The sequence below is a fragment of the Pangasianodon hypophthalmus genome, chromosome 10, assembly GCF_027358585.1.
Source record: "Pangasianodon hypophthalmus isolate fPanHyp1 chromosome 10, fPanHyp1.pri, whole genome shotgun sequence".
NCBI classification, from domain to species: domain Eukaryota; kingdom Metazoa; phylum Chordata; class Actinopteri; order Siluriformes; family Pangasiidae; genus Pangasianodon; species Pangasianodon hypophthalmus.
Window position 1 is genome coordinate 18,739,573 of NC_069719.1, and position 20,331 is coordinate 18,759,903.

Below are 20,331 nucleotides of genomic sequence, written 5' to 3' on the forward strand. Positions count from 1 at the left end.
AATTAATTATAATCACTAATAATAGATTTTAAATCAATTATAACAGATAATAATCTATTTATGAAATTCATTTTAGTCATACTATTTAAATCGATGCATTGATCCTAATTGTCTGATTGTTATACCACTAGAAGTAGTAGTGTTGGTCTCACATTATTAGGCCCCAATGAGTTATAACTGCATAAACCATATGGTGCACATATAGTATATGTTATATCCTAACACAATAATTGTTACTGCACAGTTTATTGTGTAAATTAGAGGTCTCCCATTTACAGAATCTGTAGCTCTAGTTCCTCTTACTCTAATATAGATACACAGCGACATCCAGTGGTTTATGAAAGATAATCCCTTCCAAAATACTCCAAAAGTTAATGCATTTAAGGATCATTCTAAATTCCATCCATTTTCCATACCGCTTATGCTACACAGGGTCACAGGGGAGCCTGGAGCCTATCCCAGGGGACTGGGGGCACAAAGCAGGGGACATCCTGAACAGGGTGCCAACCCATTGCAGGGCCCAATCACACACACTACAGACAATTTAGAGATGCCAATCAGCCTAAAATGCATGTCTTTGGACTAGGGAAGGAAACCAGAGTCCCTGGAGAAACCCCTGAAGCACAGGGAGAACAAACTCCACATGCATGCCACGTGAGAATTGAACCCCCAACCCCAGAGGTGCAAGGCAACCATGCCAACCACTATGCCACCATGCCCCCAATCTGAATTTATTTAACTTAAATATTTCTTTTTTAAATTAAACAGAGCATGTATTTAAAATAACAGTAATAGTATCATCAGGTCTGTATTCCTGACAGAATGTCTCTTTGTTTGTTTCTTTACATATTGTTTTAATTTGTCTCTTTTGAACACATGCTTTAGTGGAGAAAGGTGCTGCAAAAATGAAACTTCTGCTTGTGTTCTTCTTTTGAAACCTGGATATATCACATAATCTCACTAATTTTGTGTGAGACCTCATTTTGAGACTCAGACTTCTTCAGCATCACACAATAGTTTTCTTGTTATGTTAGTGATTATGTAAAGCAGACTGATTAAAAACAGCACCTTATTAAACAAAGACTTTATTCAGAGTATTGAATGCGACTTCAGAAACATGGCCTCATTATGTATCACTGTACGCACAGATCTGGTACATGGATTACAAATTGCGTGACTAAGCAAAAAACAAAGAAAATCTTGCTGGAAGCATAAGCCACCAAACAGTTATTTTTCATATGTATTCCACCAAAAGATTATAAATGAATTTAGCCAGATGGCATGTGGCAACAAGAACAAACACTTACTGTTGGTGAACAGCACCCATAATGCAATGCCACAGTTTGCCCTTTTCCTTTCATGCCTCACTCACTTATATTACCCATGTAATGTAAAATGGACTATGATAGTTGATTAAGCTGTGATTCGAATCCATAAACATAAACTTGCTTTCACTGGAAAAAATGAAACCATGTTGCTCTGGCTATAAAACACAAACAGATTGGATAAAACTACTAAATGAGACAAGATGACCTTTGATGATAATATGAGTGTATTCAGTCACAACAAGTCAACCCAGAAAATTCCATCATGTCAGGCACACGTTATTTGGGTGAAGCTACATACAGGTAATATGCACTACAGATACTCTTCTTTAATAATAATAATATACATTATGTTTTCTCAAACACATTGTTTGACAAAATGCTTTGGATACTGATTGTGCTTGAAATTTATTCTTGGTTTTTGTTAAAAATGGTTTGTTTTAAACAAAAAAAGGATTTTACTCTTTATAGTCTATTTACAATACATCATGTTTCAAACTGAGATATAGTATGAAGTGAGTAAAATATGAGCTTTCCACCAAAGGCCTCTACTGCAGCACATTAGCAGGTAAAATATTTATTAGCAACTGACCTACAGACAAGGAGGGAAAGTGGCAGAGTAGTCTATTTATATCGGATTGTTTCTGTTGTGCTGCCAGTAAAGCAACCATCAGCTTTTCCTAGACAACACATGTTATCTGTGGGGAAACAGACCATCAGCATTTGTCTGCTGGATGAGTGCTTATTGAACCTATAAGTACACAGTCAATAGACACATGACACCAGAGTATTTAGCTGATGCATCAAATATAGCCTATAGGGACTAAGTGAGCATTGAAATGTGCAGATAATAACACTTTTTTCATCAAGGTATGACAGAGCTCATTATACATCTCTCATACTTCAATGTGCACACAGGCATACACATTATAAAATGTGTCCTGGTTCTATGATGATATTGACCATTGAATAAAAGAAGCCATATAAGGCAGAAATCTCTGTGCACTTTGAGCAGAATTTTTGCAGTATGAGCTGTCCCCATGGAAAGGGTCCAAAAAACAAAGTGAAAAACAAAGCCTAAAAAGTTACTCTGACACTCTACACTCACCCATTGCAAGTCCCTCGCAGTCTGACATCATGCACAGTAATGGAAATGTCTCACAGGAAGGTTGTTTATTAGTGAGTCTCCTATGCAAGGTACCTGAAGCAATGCACACAGAGAGCACAGAGACTGTGGACACCACCGACACTGCTCCTGCCCTCTCTGGCCAGTCGATGACCATGGGATGCTAAGAATGCACAGCCAGCGTTGGTGGACTGTCTGCTATTGGATGATAAATATGTTTACACCCCTCCCTTTCCCCTTCTCAGTCTATTTAATCTGATGGGCCTTTACCCCAGGAAGGCACTGTGCCAGAGTATGAGTGCAATCACTCCTATTTTAATACCCATTAGAGCACTCAGGGTTGACTGGGGTTTAGAGATTATTTTCCACCAGAAAAGTACACTGAGGACTTACAGAGCATGTCTGAAATGTATGTTTGTGGTATAAGTTCTGTTGAGAAGTCAACCATATATCCCATTTAAAACAGAGAGGAGAGAATCCAGAATCTATCATAAATTATTTATAGAATCATATCTAGAGCAAATAAAAATACCTTTTCTCTTTCCTCCCAGGTGTTTTGTTATGATACAGGCTGAATACAGGGCTGTGCTCAGCTGCTTTACTGAACATCCACCAGATGGAGCTGTTGTAAAACCTCTCCCTGAAAAGAACCCTATCAATCCTTACACAAATATTTTCACACATTTATTATTTAAACCTGCCTTACCAGATTGAGACAAGGTCTACTTTTTATATAGTTTTATTTATATTTACTTTTTATATTTTGTTGTATTGGAACTTGTACATAACTTGTATAATGTTTATGTAAATGTCATTGTCTAATTTTTTTTTAATCAATTTTCATTCTTCACAAAAAATTTGCTCTTTGGATATTAGTCGAAAAATGTACTCTTTGGATATTAGAATTAAAATGATAATTGCACTCTATAGAGAAGGACTTTTACAGAACAGTTTGTTGTAAAATGATTTTTTTATTGTTTAACCAAAAAACACCATGTGCTGTTATTATATTCTGTAACAATATATACTGTATACTGTTATATACTGTATATAACACACACACACACATATATATATATATATATATATATATATATATATATATATATATATATATATATATATATATATATATATATATATATATATTGCACATGCAAAAAAATGCTGTAAAGATGCCTTCAAAAATAATGAAACTAAATGTTAAATGTCAGTATTTGGTGTTATGATCCTTCGCTTTAAAAAAATAGTAGTCTCAGGTACAGTTTGTGCAATTTTATAAGGAAATGAGCTGTAAGTGTTACTGAGCATCTTGCAGAACCAGCTACAGTTCTTCTGGAGACTTTCACTGTCACACCTTCTTATTTTTGCAGCGAAACCCAGCAGCCTTCATTATGTTTTCTGTCTGAAAAGTGTCTCTTATGTAATATGCTGCTTTCTTTACTGACATACAAACATTTTTCTGTAACATTTAATTTTGTGCTGGAAAACTAATGTTTGGATTCTAAAATGTTTTTGTACTGAATCAATAAAGTAGAAGTCATAAAAGAAAAATTTATAACAAAGTTTGTCCCAAAAAGAAAATAGGGTGCCTAAGACTGTACTGTATACACACACACACACGCACACACACACACACACACACACACACACACACACACACACACACACACACACACACACACACACACACATATATATATATATAAATATGTCTCTGTGATATCCTTCCACTTATGAAATGAACAATGTAAAAGTTCATGAATGCAGGTGATCTAGAAACCAGGATTTTGTTTAAGAATATAGATATTAACTGAATTTGAGGGAAGAAAGTTTTAAAAATAGAATGTGGTTTAATCTGTTTCCACTCTAGTTTGATCAAGAAAAAAATGTGTGTATATTTATGTGTATATCAAAATGACAGACAAATTGCCAGATATGTCAGGAAACAAGCTTTTCAGGGATATATGACTACGTGTGTGGAGCCTAAGCGTTTTTTGGAGTTGTTAGGTTTAGTATAATGTAAAGAACATGAGTGTAGAGAAATTGTGAAATTAACCACTTTCCTGTTGAGTTATGATATTTTTATTACTGTATAGAGATACACATGCAATTTATCCAAAAATCATAAAAATTATTGGCATGACCAAAATTGTTGTTTCTATCCAAGTGTCTTGTAAAAGAAAGAAACCTGTTCCATGATGTCCCCAAAAGAAACAATAAAACCTATAAAAATAAATAATTAAAATAATAATAAAATAAAATAAATATTTACTACACAAATGCTTACAATAAGCCATTAGAAGGGTTTTCTTGCAGGGTAATGCTCCTGAGCACTACATTAAAATTAGCCTGTACTTCCAGGCTGATACGTGACATTATTTATTGTCAGGAAGTCTAGTGGATTAATTAAGATCGTTTAAATCCAAGCACCATCTAAAATTTTATAAGCTGAAATAAGAAAAATACACCGAAATAGTGAACAAATAGTGCTGCTATAAGTATTCAGTCTTGCCCACTGCAGTCTGCTTATATTACATAGCCTAATCCTTTAGGCCTCAAACACATCTGGTAACAATTCTTTTGATACAACATGCAGACCTCTGCCTGCGTTTAATTTTCTGCTTTTTTTACGCTGTTATTGATTTATCGATATATGTTACAGTTTCATATTTATTTGCTGTGTAGCCAAGACTGCTTATTTTGCTGTGTGCTGTGAATGCCACGCTTAAGATCGATTGCATTGCAGAGGTGTTTGGTCTCTTACAGGCCTTGCTATTTCTGTGCTCATGTTGGTGTGCTTCCCAGGCAGTAAACTGAAAAAAACTTTAGGCCTGGTCATCAAGTCATAGCAGCCTCTGTTCATTTGGTTGTTTAGTAATCCCAGCTTGTAGACTGATTACTTTCTTGAGTAATCAATTTGGCCTTGTGAGAGTTCGGCATTGAGTGATTTTCAGGCCTCTGTCAATCGTGTGAGCTTAGCTTTCTCCCAGGCTCAGCATGAGCACTTCAGACCCTCTGGGACCCCTACCTCCATAGCTCACTTTGATCCTGTTTGCAGAAAGGTTTACAGAGGACATGCTTTCTCTAAACGTAACCTCTTCCAACCCTTCTGCAGTAAGCCCAGTCCCAAGCTGGGCTATTTTCATTTGCAGATCACTAAAAATGAAATATTACCACACCCAAAACACAAACACTGTACCTAATTTCACTATTAGATTTTGATAAAAAAAATGTCTCGTACTAAAGAAAATAAAAATATGTTTCACCCCAGCTAAGGTGTTGGGAAAAATGTTAACAGCAAGGACACTTAGACTATCCAACATCCATTATGGACTTCCCACAATGAATCATTAATACATGCAGTAGTAACAGCATGTTAAATCCATGATTGGCATTTAATTGGTATTCTTAAGAGCAATTGCCAGCCCTGTTCTAGTGATCAAGGGTAATGAAGTCTTAATGGTGCTAAATTTAACAGCCTCCTCAATGATTCCTTAACTGTTTTATGGCCATTGAGGCAATTTGCTAATTACATCATAGACTTTAAGCTGACAAATTTCTGTCTTAATTGTGGCAATAAGATCACAGCACACATTTATGATGCCAGATCTCAGTTTATCCACAAACCAAACAAAATCTGGTTTCACACTTTAAGTAAAGAAACACAAAAGACAACTATTGAATTGCTGTACGTATTTTTAAAATGGTTTGTAAAAAACCAATAAAGAATTTTGTTTATATAACAAGCATTAGAGTAATTTAAGGTCATCGTCGTCATCACTGTCTTCTTCTGGATGGTTTTCCTTTACAAAGGATCCAAAGCTCTGCTCCTCACTTGGGCTTTAACCTTTAAATGTTTTCTTGCATATTGTGGTAACTGCACTGAGTCCTGTAGTAGAAAGCATTGAATTTGAAACGCTTATATTTGCTTTTCAGACCTCAAACAGCTCAGTCCCATGCTACGGCCAAGATGTCAAGTTTTGTAGTGCATCTGATACTGAATTGCTCCATGTCTAAACTCCTTCCATTATTATTTCCAACACCTCCATCTTCAGGCTGTTCCTCAGAGAGCATACGATACAATGAATACATGTATAGGTGTATGTTCTTGGCCATGCCGATGCACCTATAGAAGATAAATGGAAAACTTAGCTTCTAGCACTTAGCTTATTCTAGGATGTTCTTTTGTGGTAAATGTAAGTGAATCTTTGTAGATTATGTATACATATTGTCAATTTCTTTCACTATGGATAAAAAACATCCACTTAATGACTAAACAAACATGTAAATAAATTGATACACATATGTGAATTTCACTAAATTTGTGCAAAGCATGACAAAAAATGCCAATAAAACTGACCAATGGTTTGAATTAAAAAAAGAAAGAAAAACCTCACCGAAGCAACATAGTTAACACTAAACTAGCTTTTAACTAGTCATGAGGTTAACAGATCTTCAGAAACAAAAGGCTTGGAGAGCTTTTTGGCAAGAATGTAGTTCTTTCTACCCTTCCCCCCTTCCCTTCGTCTCTGAACTCAAACCCTGCCTGTCCGGCCCTCGGGCAGCAGAACGACCAGCCAGACGGAAGATGATTTACAGAAACTGTGTGTCAGGCCATGGCGATGGAATGAAGTCCTGGTGAACACGCTGTGATGAATGAGCCTGGGTTGTTTGAAGAGGAGGAGGGGAAAGGAGAAGCAGGAGTTACCTTCAAATGCAAAAAGCTGATCTGAGAGTAAACTCTGATGTGTGTTCAGGGGGGGCAAGACTCTTAAAACACATTAATCCTTAGGTTTAACATGAAGAAGGCTACTAGCAGAAAGTTCAGACCTCCCGGAGGCATATATCATGAATGTGGCTGTCAGCACATGCTATGATCATGCTCTAAAATTTAGGAGTATGTGTATAAGCAAAGAAGCTTCAGCAGTGAAACATCTTGCAGAATAGACTGTAATTATCTAAAATGCTCAAGCCAGTAGTGAGACAGAGAAGTCGACTGTTTGCTCTTTAGGAACCATAAGTTCTTTACATTTGGGGCCCCAAGTGCAGCTTAAAACAACAGTGTCCATAGGCAGTAATGCCCCTTGACGGGTTCTCAGGCTGACAGCACTGGCTTGTTTTTGCCTACATATCATTTCCAGATGGCGGTCAGAAATAAAAACGATGGAAACACTTTGGTTGAAACTGGAAACTAAAGAAACAGAATGGAGGGTACTGAGTGGGGTGCAATAACAATTCCATTCACTATCACACTAGTACCCAGCTGATGGTTTAACCCAGAGGAACAGAAGCCCACTGTGACCATCAGGAGGTAGAGTAGAAAGAATTCTTCTCTACTCCATCTCTGCATTTTCTTACTCTTCAAATATCCTAGAAAATTCTCTGTTTAAGGACTATTGACTTTTCACAGTAAGCAATAGAATTGTGCTTGAGCTTAAAATAGTTTACGAGGTTTGTGTAGAAAATATTCAGTGTTAGAACTGAGCAAAGCAAGCTATGTAAGCTGTCTATTCTTGTATTATACTCTTAAGATCGTACAAAAAGGAAATCATACTCCATGATGAATGCGCCATGGTTGTTTGAGGAGAACGAGGCAAGGAAAGAGAGGGGGGTTACTTAAGAATGAAAACACTGATCTGATACTATGTTCTCGTGTGGTGGAGAACATCTGAGATCCCAATACTTGTGTGAGATTCTGGATGCATTTGAAAGCACATGAACCCATTTAGCATTAAGCAACAGGCAGCTGGGGTCATATATGAAATGTATTTGTTGGCACATATTATGATTATTCTCTGACCCTTACATGCATAAACTTGCATTTATGAATAACTAAATGGTTTGAAACAGCACTGAGACTACTAAGTCCATTCTTTGCCCCTTAAGATCTCCTAGAATTTTTTGGGCACCCAAGTGCAGCTTGAACCAGCAGTATCTACAGGCACTAATGCCCCTTGACATAATCCCAAGCCAACGGCTCTGACTTGCTTTTACATATCATTTCCAGATGGAGATTGTGAATAAAAATCATGGAAACTGCTCAAGTGAAACATGAAACTAAAGACACAGTATGGAGAGTAGAGTGGGGTGCAATAACAATCCCATTCACAATCAGACTAGTACCAAGCTGAAGGTTTAACCCAGAGGAACAGAAGCCCACTGTGACCCTCGAAGAGACAGAAAAGAACCTCTTTCTGCATTTCCTTGCTTTTAAAATAACCTAGAAATTTTGTTTTAAGTATTTGTTTTACTTGCCACCCAGCTAACAAGCTTACGGTTCTACTAATTTTTGGTTGTTTAAACATTCAATCTGTTAGGTTTTCTACATTCCTACAACATTTTTAGTTAACTTAACACTCACATTAGTTTTTGTCTAAACAGGAATATTATCTGAGCAACATTAACTTGAACCATTATTATACATATTACGTTTGTAGAGCATTGCAGGAACGTAATTGGAAATTTATAGCTTAACATTTTTTAATATTTTATGGAATTGTCTCATAACTTAGTTGGTGAGTAAACAAGCACACATTTAGGGTAGTCTAAAATTAAGTACAATTTCCTTTTTCTATATACATTCTCTATTCATTTTCTAATATTGGGTGTAAAAAGCTAGAGCTTACTGTAATCTCATCAGGGCTGCAGAAGCTATAGCTTTGTTTGTTTTCTTTTCAAACATTAAGTCAAGAAAAACACTGTGGTCAAGAATTTACGTTACAGGAAGGAATATAACAGGCTATTTTAAAACCTTAGCTTTTGGTGCCTTTTTAGGATGTTAACAAAACCACAAGAATTGGTGTTTTTTTTTTTGTGCTACCAGAAAACTTTTTTTGAATATTGTTTTGGAGTGGTATGACAGATGGACATCCCCTGCCCTCAGGTGAGTTCCATTACTGCTGATTATTCAAGTCCTTATTTTCAATGTGTCGGATAATTCAGGATAATTTCAAGAAATCTTATCAGAGCTCATGAAACCACAGGACAGGGAATGCAGGGGGGGAGCAATGAGCTCCACATTAGTCCTGGGCAGCAGCATGGAGCAACCCTGCTTATCTGTGCATATCTAAAATAGCACTCCTGAATGGAGAGCCAGATGGCTCAACCATTCTTGTGCTAACGGCAGATTTACTTTAATTGTTCTTAATGCGCTTTTGTTTTTCGGGTCTCTCCATGAGAAAAGGGCTCCAAACAAGGAGCATTTACATGTAATAATTAAACCATAATGACCCCGCAAGTGATTAATTAGTATGCACTGGAAAGGTTTTGTGTAAACTTTGCGGGGCACAGTATGCTGCAAGGCTCTCCATTGACAGACTGAAGGTAGGGGAGAACACACAATGCAGAGTGGCTGCTTTTAAAAGTGAAGAAGGGAAGAGTATTAACATCACACGTAAGACTTTCCTATTAAATAACCTGAGAAAAGAAGCTACAAAACAAAACACTTTTATTAATTTCTTTCAACACAAAAACATACTGCACAACATGTCAAAAATGTCAAATAACAGTAACTCTTTCTCTGAAAGAACAACTAAATCAATCACATCCACTGGATGAAAATGTACAATAACAATAAACTACAATAAAAATGAACTGCAGTGATCAGTAAAGTGATCCTAAACAGCTATTCAGTTGTAGAACTACAGCTCAGCTCCTACACAGCTGTAATTTCAGTACTTTTTTCCTTGCCTGTTGCAACACTGTGTTTAAGGCATACCAGCATGCAGCACAACGCCGCAGAACTGCTGGCTCCATTAACATCAAAGTAAATCTGTGTAAGAGCTTGTATAGAATAGGCTCAATATCCTTTCATTGGACTGTGCCATACAAACACAACAGCACAAGGCAAAAAACAGAGGGCTGGGTGTTTCTTTTTGTGTAAGGAGAGGTAATTATACCTGAAGGGAAATCCTTTTAGACGTTTCTTGGCAGCGTGCAGCATTGGCAGGCAGATCAAACAGTCTTTTGAGTGTGATGCCTATAAATACATCTCGTTCATTCACTTCATAGTTCTCCCTCCCCCACAGCATCTCTCTTTCTGTCTCGCTCTCTATTTCCCCCTCTTACAGAGTAGCTGCCGAGGCTTTGGCCGTCCTCACGTAGACTGTCGAGCTCACATCTGGAACCAGATGACTGAAGCCACTTCTGAATGAGGCAAGAAGTCGACCTGCAGACAAGTAAAGGCAAAGAGCGTATATGCTTAGGAACACACACTTAATCAAAATGTGCTCAGAATCTTTTATTTTTTATCATAATGAATAGTGGAAGCTGTGCTGAAAGCCATCCAAACACATTAAAAAACTGAGCATTGGGATGCTAATGTATGCATAACGTGAGACAGCGGTGGTAGAATTCACATGCTGAATTTATAAAGCTTAACATTACTCAATATTACATTCAGAATCATTTGCAACTTCGTCATGCTCCATGTTAGTCCAGGTGTAATTGTAATGCTTATTTCAAAGCAGACAGTACATTTGGTTTGGGTTTTGTAGGAATGACTCACTGTGTAACTGTTATTCATTACTCATATGAGAGAAATGCTAACCTGTCCATGTCTTTTGGTCACTGAGGGAGAAACTGGTGCATTGTGGGTGAGTGTTGCAGATGTGGGCAGCCTCTGCAGCACTGTGCACAGACAGCATGCATCCTTGATGGTTGTAGGAAGGCCAGCACTTGTACTCCTTATTTCCAGATGTACCCATGCCTTTCAGCACAGCATAGTCTATGCAGATGAGAGGAAAACTATGTCAGTGTTTAAACTTGCCAAAAAAAAACATTAATGTGTTTGGTGTATATAAAATCAGCAGATATCTCACACTTTCACACTCTCAGCAAGAGGTGTCAGAGTGTTGTGTTACTTAAAGACATTCCTTTGACTTCATATGAGACGTGGGTAAATATGAGACCTAGTTAAATGTATGCATGTATGTATGTGTGTGACAGAGACAGAGACAAACACCACACAAGGAGCTCTGTACTACTGACAAACTGACAAAAAAAGCTGCTTAACAAATTACACAAGTGTTCAAAATGTGTCAAAATATTTCACAAGAGCTGTAGCAAACTTGTTCGGACATAACATTTTGAAGGTCTTTTTACACCTCAGTGCTGCTGAACTCTGTCTATGTGGATGATTTATGGATGTCAAAGCTCAGGCTCAGTAGAGAGAGAGAGAGAGAGAGAGAGAGAGAGAAACCCAATGTCCTGCAGGGGACATCACTATTTCACCAGCGCTTGAAGACAGATTAAGTTACAAGGTTTCTTTTTATGACAGTTCGCACATCTGCTTGAAGGTGCTGTTTGAGTTATGTTTTTGACATTAAAACTAGCACACATCATATTCTGTGTTGCTTTAACAGTCTCCTGAAATGTATTCACATTCAGCGACTGTATTTGTCTAAAAAAAACTGAGAAATATTCATGTGTATTTAATTTTCATTGCCAAAATGTCAGCAAAGAAACCCAGAAAGCACATTTCAGTTGAACTAAAATCATAAAGAGAGTTTTATGTAATCTGTGTGCGGTATATAAGAAATGTGTTTTAATTCTAGTTGCAAGAAACTCTGCATGAGCCAGCATGTTTGGGACTGTAAACCATGGATAAAAAATATGATTAATGAATGATACAAGAGGATAACATTTAATACAGTCTTACCTTTAATTACAGATGAAGGCATGTTCTGTAGATGCAGCCCAGATTTGTATACATGCAAGACTTCTTCAAAAGCCTCTAGTGTTTTGTTAACACTGTGTCTCAGTTCCCCTATGGCAAACACCAGCATTAGCGATACAATAGAAGTAGATGAGTTATCCGCCAATAAAGACATGTTGTTATGATGACTGAAACCACACACTAAGAGAGACTGCTCACCTGTTGTATTCATTATCTGATCCACAAGAGGTTTCAGAATTGTTGGAGCCTGATGAGGCAGTAGATAGATGAAGAAATATCTGGAGACATACAGCAGAGACAATCCTGAATAATGAAATCCTCCTTAGAACAGCATGTCTTTTGACAGTCAGCCATAAAGCATACTAATACACACAATAATAAGCTATCCAAACAATATGCTTTACCTGATGCCCAATTACATCTCGACAAAACTGATAATCAGAACAAGCACACTAGGTTGGTAGGGTTGTTGTTGGTAGAACGTTGGCCATAAAACTCCCAAACACACCAACTCTGGCAGATACTTGTAGAGCAAACTCTATATCATCCAGCGATGACCATAAACATGGAACGTGGGCCACACTCACCTGTAAGCATTGTAGAGGTTCCTCATCTCGTTGAGGCCTTGGCACACTCCGCTGCCCGAGCACGGGAAGGTGAAGTTGCGCAGTGGAAACTCCAGCACACAATCTGAACTTGTCCTGCATTGTGTCTCTGTTACAATGGCATCATCCAGATCGGTCAGCTTGAGCTCGCCAGACACCATGATGAACTGACGAGGCTGGAAGTCCAGCAAAGCCACAGAGCCCAGAGGAGAAAGCGACAGATAGTGAAGAAGCCTGACCAAGCCGAGACACACCTGCAGTGTGGAGAGATCAGAGCTTTTATAAGAAATCTGTCAGAACACTGACAATATAACTAGCATTATAGTTAAGCATGCAGACATCTATTTCCTCTTAATAGATGATTATTTGCTTGTGATGAGTGAGATATTGAGCCGAAGCAGTAAAATATGCAAAGTGAGATGATCACAGTACTAGTGGCTTAGCACAAATCTGCACTTCTGTAATCATAACCATGTCCAAGAGCTAATGGGCAGCCATATGAGCTACACGATTATTTGAAAAGCCTGTAGGGAACAACAAATGTATTATGTCAGTCTTTTGTGTTTTATCACAATGGAGGAGCTGAACACTGTAATAACAGAGATGGACTTTGTATTACTAGCAGTTCAGTATATTCACTGAACCGACTCGCAATTCTACAGCCCCTCCAGGTAGAACCATTTCTCCTGAAAACCTGTTAAAAAATCAAAGAGCACCGACACTCTGCACCTGCCTAGTGAGCCAAGTACTTCAATAAACCACTTCTCCTTTCCTGGAGCCGGATATCAGATCCTCTGTCTGTACCACAAACGGCCAGATACTGCTCAGTTTCACAGCTAGCCAAGATATTTGAGACGGACATCTGTCCCTCTGAGTATTTGATCAGGCTCAGATGGTTTGGAGATAGGGCTTCAGTTAAACCAGAGAATTTTCTTCCACCCCCTGCCCCAGGTATGCCCTGTGGGGGGCTGTGGGTGGGAAACTCCTGATTAACACTCCACAGGAGGTAGGGGGGAGGTGGTCGAGTCGAGGTTCTTACCCGAAAGCGCTCTTCCCAGGGGCTCTGCAGGAGCTGAATCATCTGTACTGGGGTTCCCTGCTCCAGCACTGCTGTGATGCCACCCACCAGGGCACTGTCCTGGCACTGACCTTTCAGCTGTAACCACAAAACACGACAATCATTTAGAACCACAGGGTGGTACTTTAATTCTACAACTCACATTAGCAGCACACAGGCTTTAGAATGAGAAAGCTTTCTAAAACTAGAGTGTGTGTTTCTAAATGAGCTTAAAATGGATTTTTTTTTATTATTTTTTTTAATGAATAGTAGTGAATTAAATGTGCAGGGGATAGTGAGCAGCAGAAAATGACAGGTGATACAAAAATAGACACTTAGTGCTGATCAGTTTAAGGCAAATTGCTATTCTTCTGTCTGACACTGGCTGAAAATCAGTAATGGACTGTAGATAGTAACAGTCGTAAATCTGTTTTCTGTATGTTAACTGCCCAGCCAATAAGGCATGCTGTTACGAGAAAATAATCAGGATCCTATGACAAGTTACCACACAAAAAAGTCTTGAAGCGTTTTATTCCTCTTATTCCACAACAGTCTGTCAAAGATTCCAATGTTTAATTGATTAGCAAATAACGCATCATGCTTTTTAACCGTTTAGAGTAACACTTAATGTTGTGGAACATCCATCAGCCAAGTTAGTTCCTGTTATCACTTACATTATAACAGCTACAGACAGTCATTCCTTCACCAGCGCCTAGTTTGTTCTTGGACTTTTTGTCATAAGACCAAAAAAAAAAAAAATATATATCAACTTGTCATGTTACTAAAAAACTGGCGCTGGAGACGAGACATCCATAAATGTTAAATAAACATCTCCTTCCAGAAATTATCACCACATTATTGTAAATTTTTTTTCATATAGCAACACGCGTTTTATCTGTTTATTATTAGCTTTAGATGATGTAGATCATCTGCCATGTCATCCAAGTCTCTGTGGATGAGCTGTGAGAATAAGCGTGTCAGAGCTGTGCTGTTACAGAAAAGTAATCAACACCTTCTGACCAATCAGATTCAGAATTCAGAATTAGCTTTATTCGCCAAGTGTGTGCGCAGACACACAAGGAATCTGTTGTGGTTTTTTAAGGTGCTCTTGGTACATACATGCGTACATACATACTGTAGATATCTGACATGAGAACAGAAAACATTTAAATAGTAAGACTTAACAATAAAAAAAATAATAATGTGTATGAATCTGGAACAGAAGATTTATGTATAGATTTGTGCATTATTTACTCTATATACAGCTGTATAAATAAAGAGATATGCATATGTATTTACATAATACTTCCTAGATTATTAACAGTGTAATGTGTGTTATTATAACTGGTTAGTTTTCATGTAACCTATCAGTAACAAACAGTTCTTATCTCTGACAGCCTATAAAAGTTACTCCTTAGGCTGTTAGTGTTTAGAAGGGATTACCTTTACAATGTTAGGGTGCTGTAGTCTCTGCAGCAGGATGATCTCTTTTCTCAGTTTGAAGGACACGAGGTCCTGGCAGCCCTGTGGATCCCTGAAATCCTCCAAACAAGATCTCATGTCTGTCCCCTGATTGTTGACGGTTTTCAGCGCCACTTCTACACCCTGCGCTAAAACGACTTTCAACACCATTTTTGTGTAACCGGCGCCAAGAAAGTCCACAACTGTCAAGCCGCTCAGATCACTGCATCCAATCTCTGCTCCCGAAGCCTGCAGATCTGCGTGGGGAAAAGTCGCTTGTACTTCTAATGATCGATGCCTATGATTTAAGGTGTAAAACGGAGCAATCTCCTGCTGTCTGTCTCTTATGTGCTGAAGTAATGCACCACGTAGCGGAGTCAAGCCCGTGTTCAGAGCAGCATCCCCCAAATCCCCTCTGAGCCCGAAGTGCCATTTCTTCATCACAACCGTTAAGCAAACAATCATCAAAGCCAGACAACAAACGGCAAAATACTGTTTTCTCGTTGAAGACATGACCAGCAGTTAGTTATTCGCGTTATATACTCACTGCTAGGATTACCCCTATTCAGTACGCTCATGCTTCTCAGTCTAGTAGCTGTGTGTTTACTGTGATCACGGGTTCCCTCATTGTGGCAGTAGATTAGAGAAACGCCCAGTAGGCGTGGCCGTCTTTGTTCGCCCCTCCCACGGTCAAGAGATCTGCCTACACAAATACAGCGCACGTGCCCAAAAATGATGCTGTTTTTTTTTTTTGTTTGTTTTAATCAGTCATTATTACACAGATCTCTATATACACAGACTGTAAAATTATACATTATTATTCTATAATGTTTAAACACGAATGGAAACCCTTCTAATTCATGCATGATTTAGATAAAGATTCTTTAGTCTTTTTTTTTAAGCTTAAAATTGCATGATGTATGAATTTTGATTCTAATCAAATATTAAAAAGTATATGGTTTGTCCATGGGTTAAAAAAAAAGAGGCTAAAACAGTATGCCTGAAATAACTCTAAAAATGTAAATCTTATAATGTCTAATATTTTTAACATTTACATCTCAAATATGTAAAAAAACTCTGAAAATATCATTTCTGAAAATACAAAATTTACAGTTCATGACACAAAGAGGTAAAAAAGGAGAAAAAGGAGAAAAGACCCCCCCCCTTTTTTGACCTCTTTGTGTCATGAACTGTAAATTTTGTATTTTCAGAAATCATATTTTCAGAGTTTTTTGTCTTCAGCATTACATATTTGAGATGTAAATGTTAAAAATATTAGACATTATAAGATTTACATTTTTAGATTTATTTCAGGCATACTGTTTTAGTCTCTTTTTTAAATCATCGACAATCCATTTACTTTTAATCCATTTACTTTTGAATGTTTTTTCTTTAATTTTTTTCTGTAGAAATATTGAGAACAGCAAATATTCTAGAGTCTAGAGCTACAGAAATTTACGTTAATTTACAGTAATGCTCTAACGTGATTTGGAGGTAATTTACATCTTATATTTTCCTAGACTATATTTTTAAAAAGCACCTTAAATTGACTGTCCATGAGTGAGGATAGTAGGCATGAAAGGGTAATGTTAATCAACACAGCATAAACTGACTGAACTCAGTCAATATCAAACTGTGACGAGAGCTTGTAGGAGGTTTATGTTAAGACAAATACTCACAGTGTGACTGCTCAGGTGTGAGGACAAGACAGTGACCTCTGCTGAGTCAGACTGGCCAGCGTTGTCTGTGACAGTCAGCCTGAACTTATACACTCCAGCAGACAGGTTGGACACCCTCACTTCATCTTTAAAAGAGGTTTTCTGAAAGGAACGGACACACTGAGCTGTATTTCAGAATGCAGTGGTCTATATCTACAACTGTGCTCAGAATGCATTGTGGCAATCACGAACATGGAAAGAATCGCAAACGGTATCCTACAGATTTCATTTTTTAAATAGACTTATGCATGATTTTTTTTATCCACCAGAATCCTCAATAGGGAGCGTTATTTCGTTTGTAACGTTACAAAGTGAATCAGTAGCATAGTGACCTTAGTATTATAAGATTCTCTCTGGGTGAAGAGCCCTTATGAGATAGATGTCAAAGGTTTGACATTCCAGTTGGCAAAATTTTAAAGTAGTGTAATTTACAACCTTACACTTTAAGGTTACTTTAAATTCTGAGATAGTTAGCAGGTATACATTTTTTAAACAGTGGCCAAACACAGATAGAATCTTATTATTCTATAAGATCAACACTGTTTGGTTTTTATAAGATCTGGTTCTTTCCTATTATCTCTTAATCTTATTAAGTAATAATGGTAATAAACTCAGCAGAGAAAGACATGTTGAGCCTATTAAGACCACATAATGATCATATATACTTTTCAGTAAGATTTATTTTTCTGAATGTATTCTCTAACATCTAAAATATAAATTCACCTTTTAAACTCTGAACTTGTTCTTAAACATTTTGACATTAAAATTTAATTGAAAAACATTTACCGGTATTAAAATACATTAGAAAATACAATACATGTTTCTGTACAACCACACAAACGCGTCTTACGAGTCTGCTAGCTGACCTTCAGTCACCGGTTACACTGGAAAGTTCAGTTTTTTTGCATGTAGCTAGATAATGTCTATACATGTATTTAATGTTATCTGATGTTAGCCACAGTATTAGCTTTTATACATTGTAAGTGCAGTGAGTATGGTAGAATATCTACAGCTGTGGCTCACCACACTGAGGTTTTAAGCCTGTTTTCTGTAACAGTGTAACTAGAACGTGGATATTGGTTGGCCAAAGCCGCCTGCGCTGCATTTATCCTGGATGATGATTGGCTGACAGATAGAACCTTATAAACCAGGTTTTTCTGTGTATATATATCTCAATGGGAATGAGGCAGGAAAACACTGTGGATGGGATGCCAGTCTATCTTATGACACCATGCACACACACATTCACACATTCTTTCACATCTAGGGGCAATTCATAGTAGCTAATCCACTTCTTGGCATGGTTTTAGGAGGTTGGAGGAAAATAGAGAACCTGGAAGAAACACTAACAGACGTGGGAGAACAGGTGAAACTCTACATACACAGTAACCCGAGCGTAGGATCAGGGACCCTGGATCTGTGAGGCAGCAACTCTACTGTTATGCCTCCTGGTTACCATTAAAATCTAAAATAGTAAAACTGTATAATTTTAAATGATTGTGGTGCCATAGTTCAATCACAGTAGATACCATGTTCTGAGGGAGTGGGTGATTATGGTTACAGTGTATGGGTTCAGCAACAGGAAATAGAGTTCGTTCCGCATTTGTATATACTTTTATCTTCAGTCTTTGGTTTAACAAATAATTTTTTTACAGACTGTGGAAATATTTTTATATATCGTATAAAATCTCACTGCTACCATGCTGACCACCAGCACACCAGCATCCCAACTTAATATGCGAGTGACACAATGTATGATGTTTTTTGTTTTTCTAGCAGAGATAAGTTACTAGATGTGTATTATTAGAATTGTGCTAGGTAATATTACTCTATTATATGTTTTTTTAGTAGGGGTTATATACATTATGCTGTAAGATGCATTCAAAACCTGTGTTTGTTTGATTACACCCATTACATTACATCCTTTGGTAACATACTGTCAACTACTCAAAACATATTCAGAAAGTTACACACATGCATGCATGAGCAGACACACACCCACACACACTTGCTACAAACTATTGTACAACAGGGTATACCCCATGACATTACACAAGCTATGCACAGTGTGTTGTCAGAAACTGGATGAGATGATCTAAATTAGAATGAAGGGCAAAGATTTTACACTCCATTATACTATTATTAGCATACATGCCATTACATGTTTGTAACTCGGCTCAAATGAGAGTGAGTCTTCTGGGCTACAGTGCATTAAGCACAAACATGAACTCATAATAAACAGATTTATTGGCACAGCAACATCACTTGTGAGGGATGACTGTGACTTACCTTTAGACGGTTGTCTTTTTTGGCCTTACGAGAGGAGAAATAATGAAATGATGTCATTAATATCCATGTCTTTAACAACGTCACACTCCAGAGAAATCCATATCATGTGGCTTAGTCTCTTCTGTCCCGCAGTTAACAGCAAGCCGTCAAGCTAAATTTATTTTTCCAGTAGCAGGGGATCTGGATCAGCTAACATTACTGAGGCTCTGTTGTTTGTGCTGTCACTGTCTTCTTCTGATATTGTACATGGAGGTGAACTGAAGTAATCAGTTAGTTTCGGAATTTGAGCTATCCTCTATTAAGAGTATCCTCTGTTTTCTCCTCTTCCAGTGCTGATGTGTTTGTGAATAAGAAAAGACTTTGTGCTATTTGCTGGGATCAGAGTGAATATTTTTTCAGAGGTAGCACATATATCTGTAGATATTTATAGGTTTTGGGTTGCAACATCATCCAATGGATAATCTTAGCTGGATACACTAAATATTTGCACTTCCCAAAAACAGTTTATGCCTAAGACTCGTGCTGCAGTGAATAATCTCACAAGGACACTGTAGCCGTGGACCTTCTCAGAACAGATGCTGAAATCATAAATCATGTTCAGCCCAGGACTCCTTTTCACAGCATTCTCATAGCGAACATCCTTTCATCACATTTAATAACATTTGCTCTTTCTCTGTATAACTGCATAAAGATCTAAATTCCAGTGTATGGTGTCACGCAGAAGAGGATGTCACTTCACTGTCACTTCTAGATTGCTTGAATCTACATCCAGATTTCTGTAAAGCTGCTTTGTATCAATGTCTATTAAAAGCTTTATACAAATAAAACGTAACTGAACCACAATTTACTCTTTGATACCAAGCCCATCTTTGTATTTGAAGCACACTCTCCAGAATCAATGGTGGCCATAAGAATTTCATGTTACATCTGCTTGCCTTGCCATCACTTACAAGCATTAAACTACTTAGAAATGTAGTGAACTTTTATCCTAAATAAAGGTCAGCTGATGCATTTTGATGTGTCCTGAAAGTGCAGACACAAAAATTTAACACAATATAAACAGCAAGTCCA

At 37.5% G+C, this 20,331-nt stretch overlaps 2 protein-coding genes across 6 annotated transcripts in view; both read right to left on the minus strand.

Moving 5' to 3' along the window:
- eml1 (EMAP like 1) overlaps positions 1 to 2,601 on the minus strand; it is a 53,061-nt gene extending 50,460 nt beyond the window's left edge. For 3 of the 5 annotated variants that reach the window (XM_026933851.3, XM_053237511.1, XM_026933850.3), the window contains exon 1: positions 2,434 to 2,600. In XM_026933851.3, the coding sequence (XP_026789652.2) occupies positions 2,434 to 2,464 (31 nt within the window). In that variant the 5' untranslated portion in view covers positions 2,465 to 2,600. Of the gene's footprint in view, positions 1 to 2,433 lie in introns of all 5 variants that reach the window. The other 2 variants (XM_053237509.1, XM_026933849.3) reach the window with 1 other exon arrangement.
- A 7,283-nt stretch (positions 2,602 to 9,884) lies between these two features.
- Positions 9,885 to 15,938, minus strand: pkdccb (protein kinase domain containing, cytoplasmic b). Its single transcript, XM_026934266.3, has 7 exons — positions 15,236 to 15,938; positions 13,775 to 13,891; positions 12,718 to 12,989; positions 12,329 to 12,408; positions 12,113 to 12,220; positions 11,003 to 11,179; positions 9,885 to 10,621 (listed from the first exon to the last, which is right to left on the minus strand). Exons 1-7 carry the CDS (start codon positions 15,764 to 15,766, stop codon positions 10,518 to 10,520), a joined length of 1,389 nt encoding a protein of 462 aa, XP_026790067.2. The 5' UTR covers positions 15,767 to 15,938; the 3' UTR covers positions 9,885 to 10,517.
- Between the last annotated feature and the right edge of the window lie 4,393 nt (positions 15,939 to 20,331).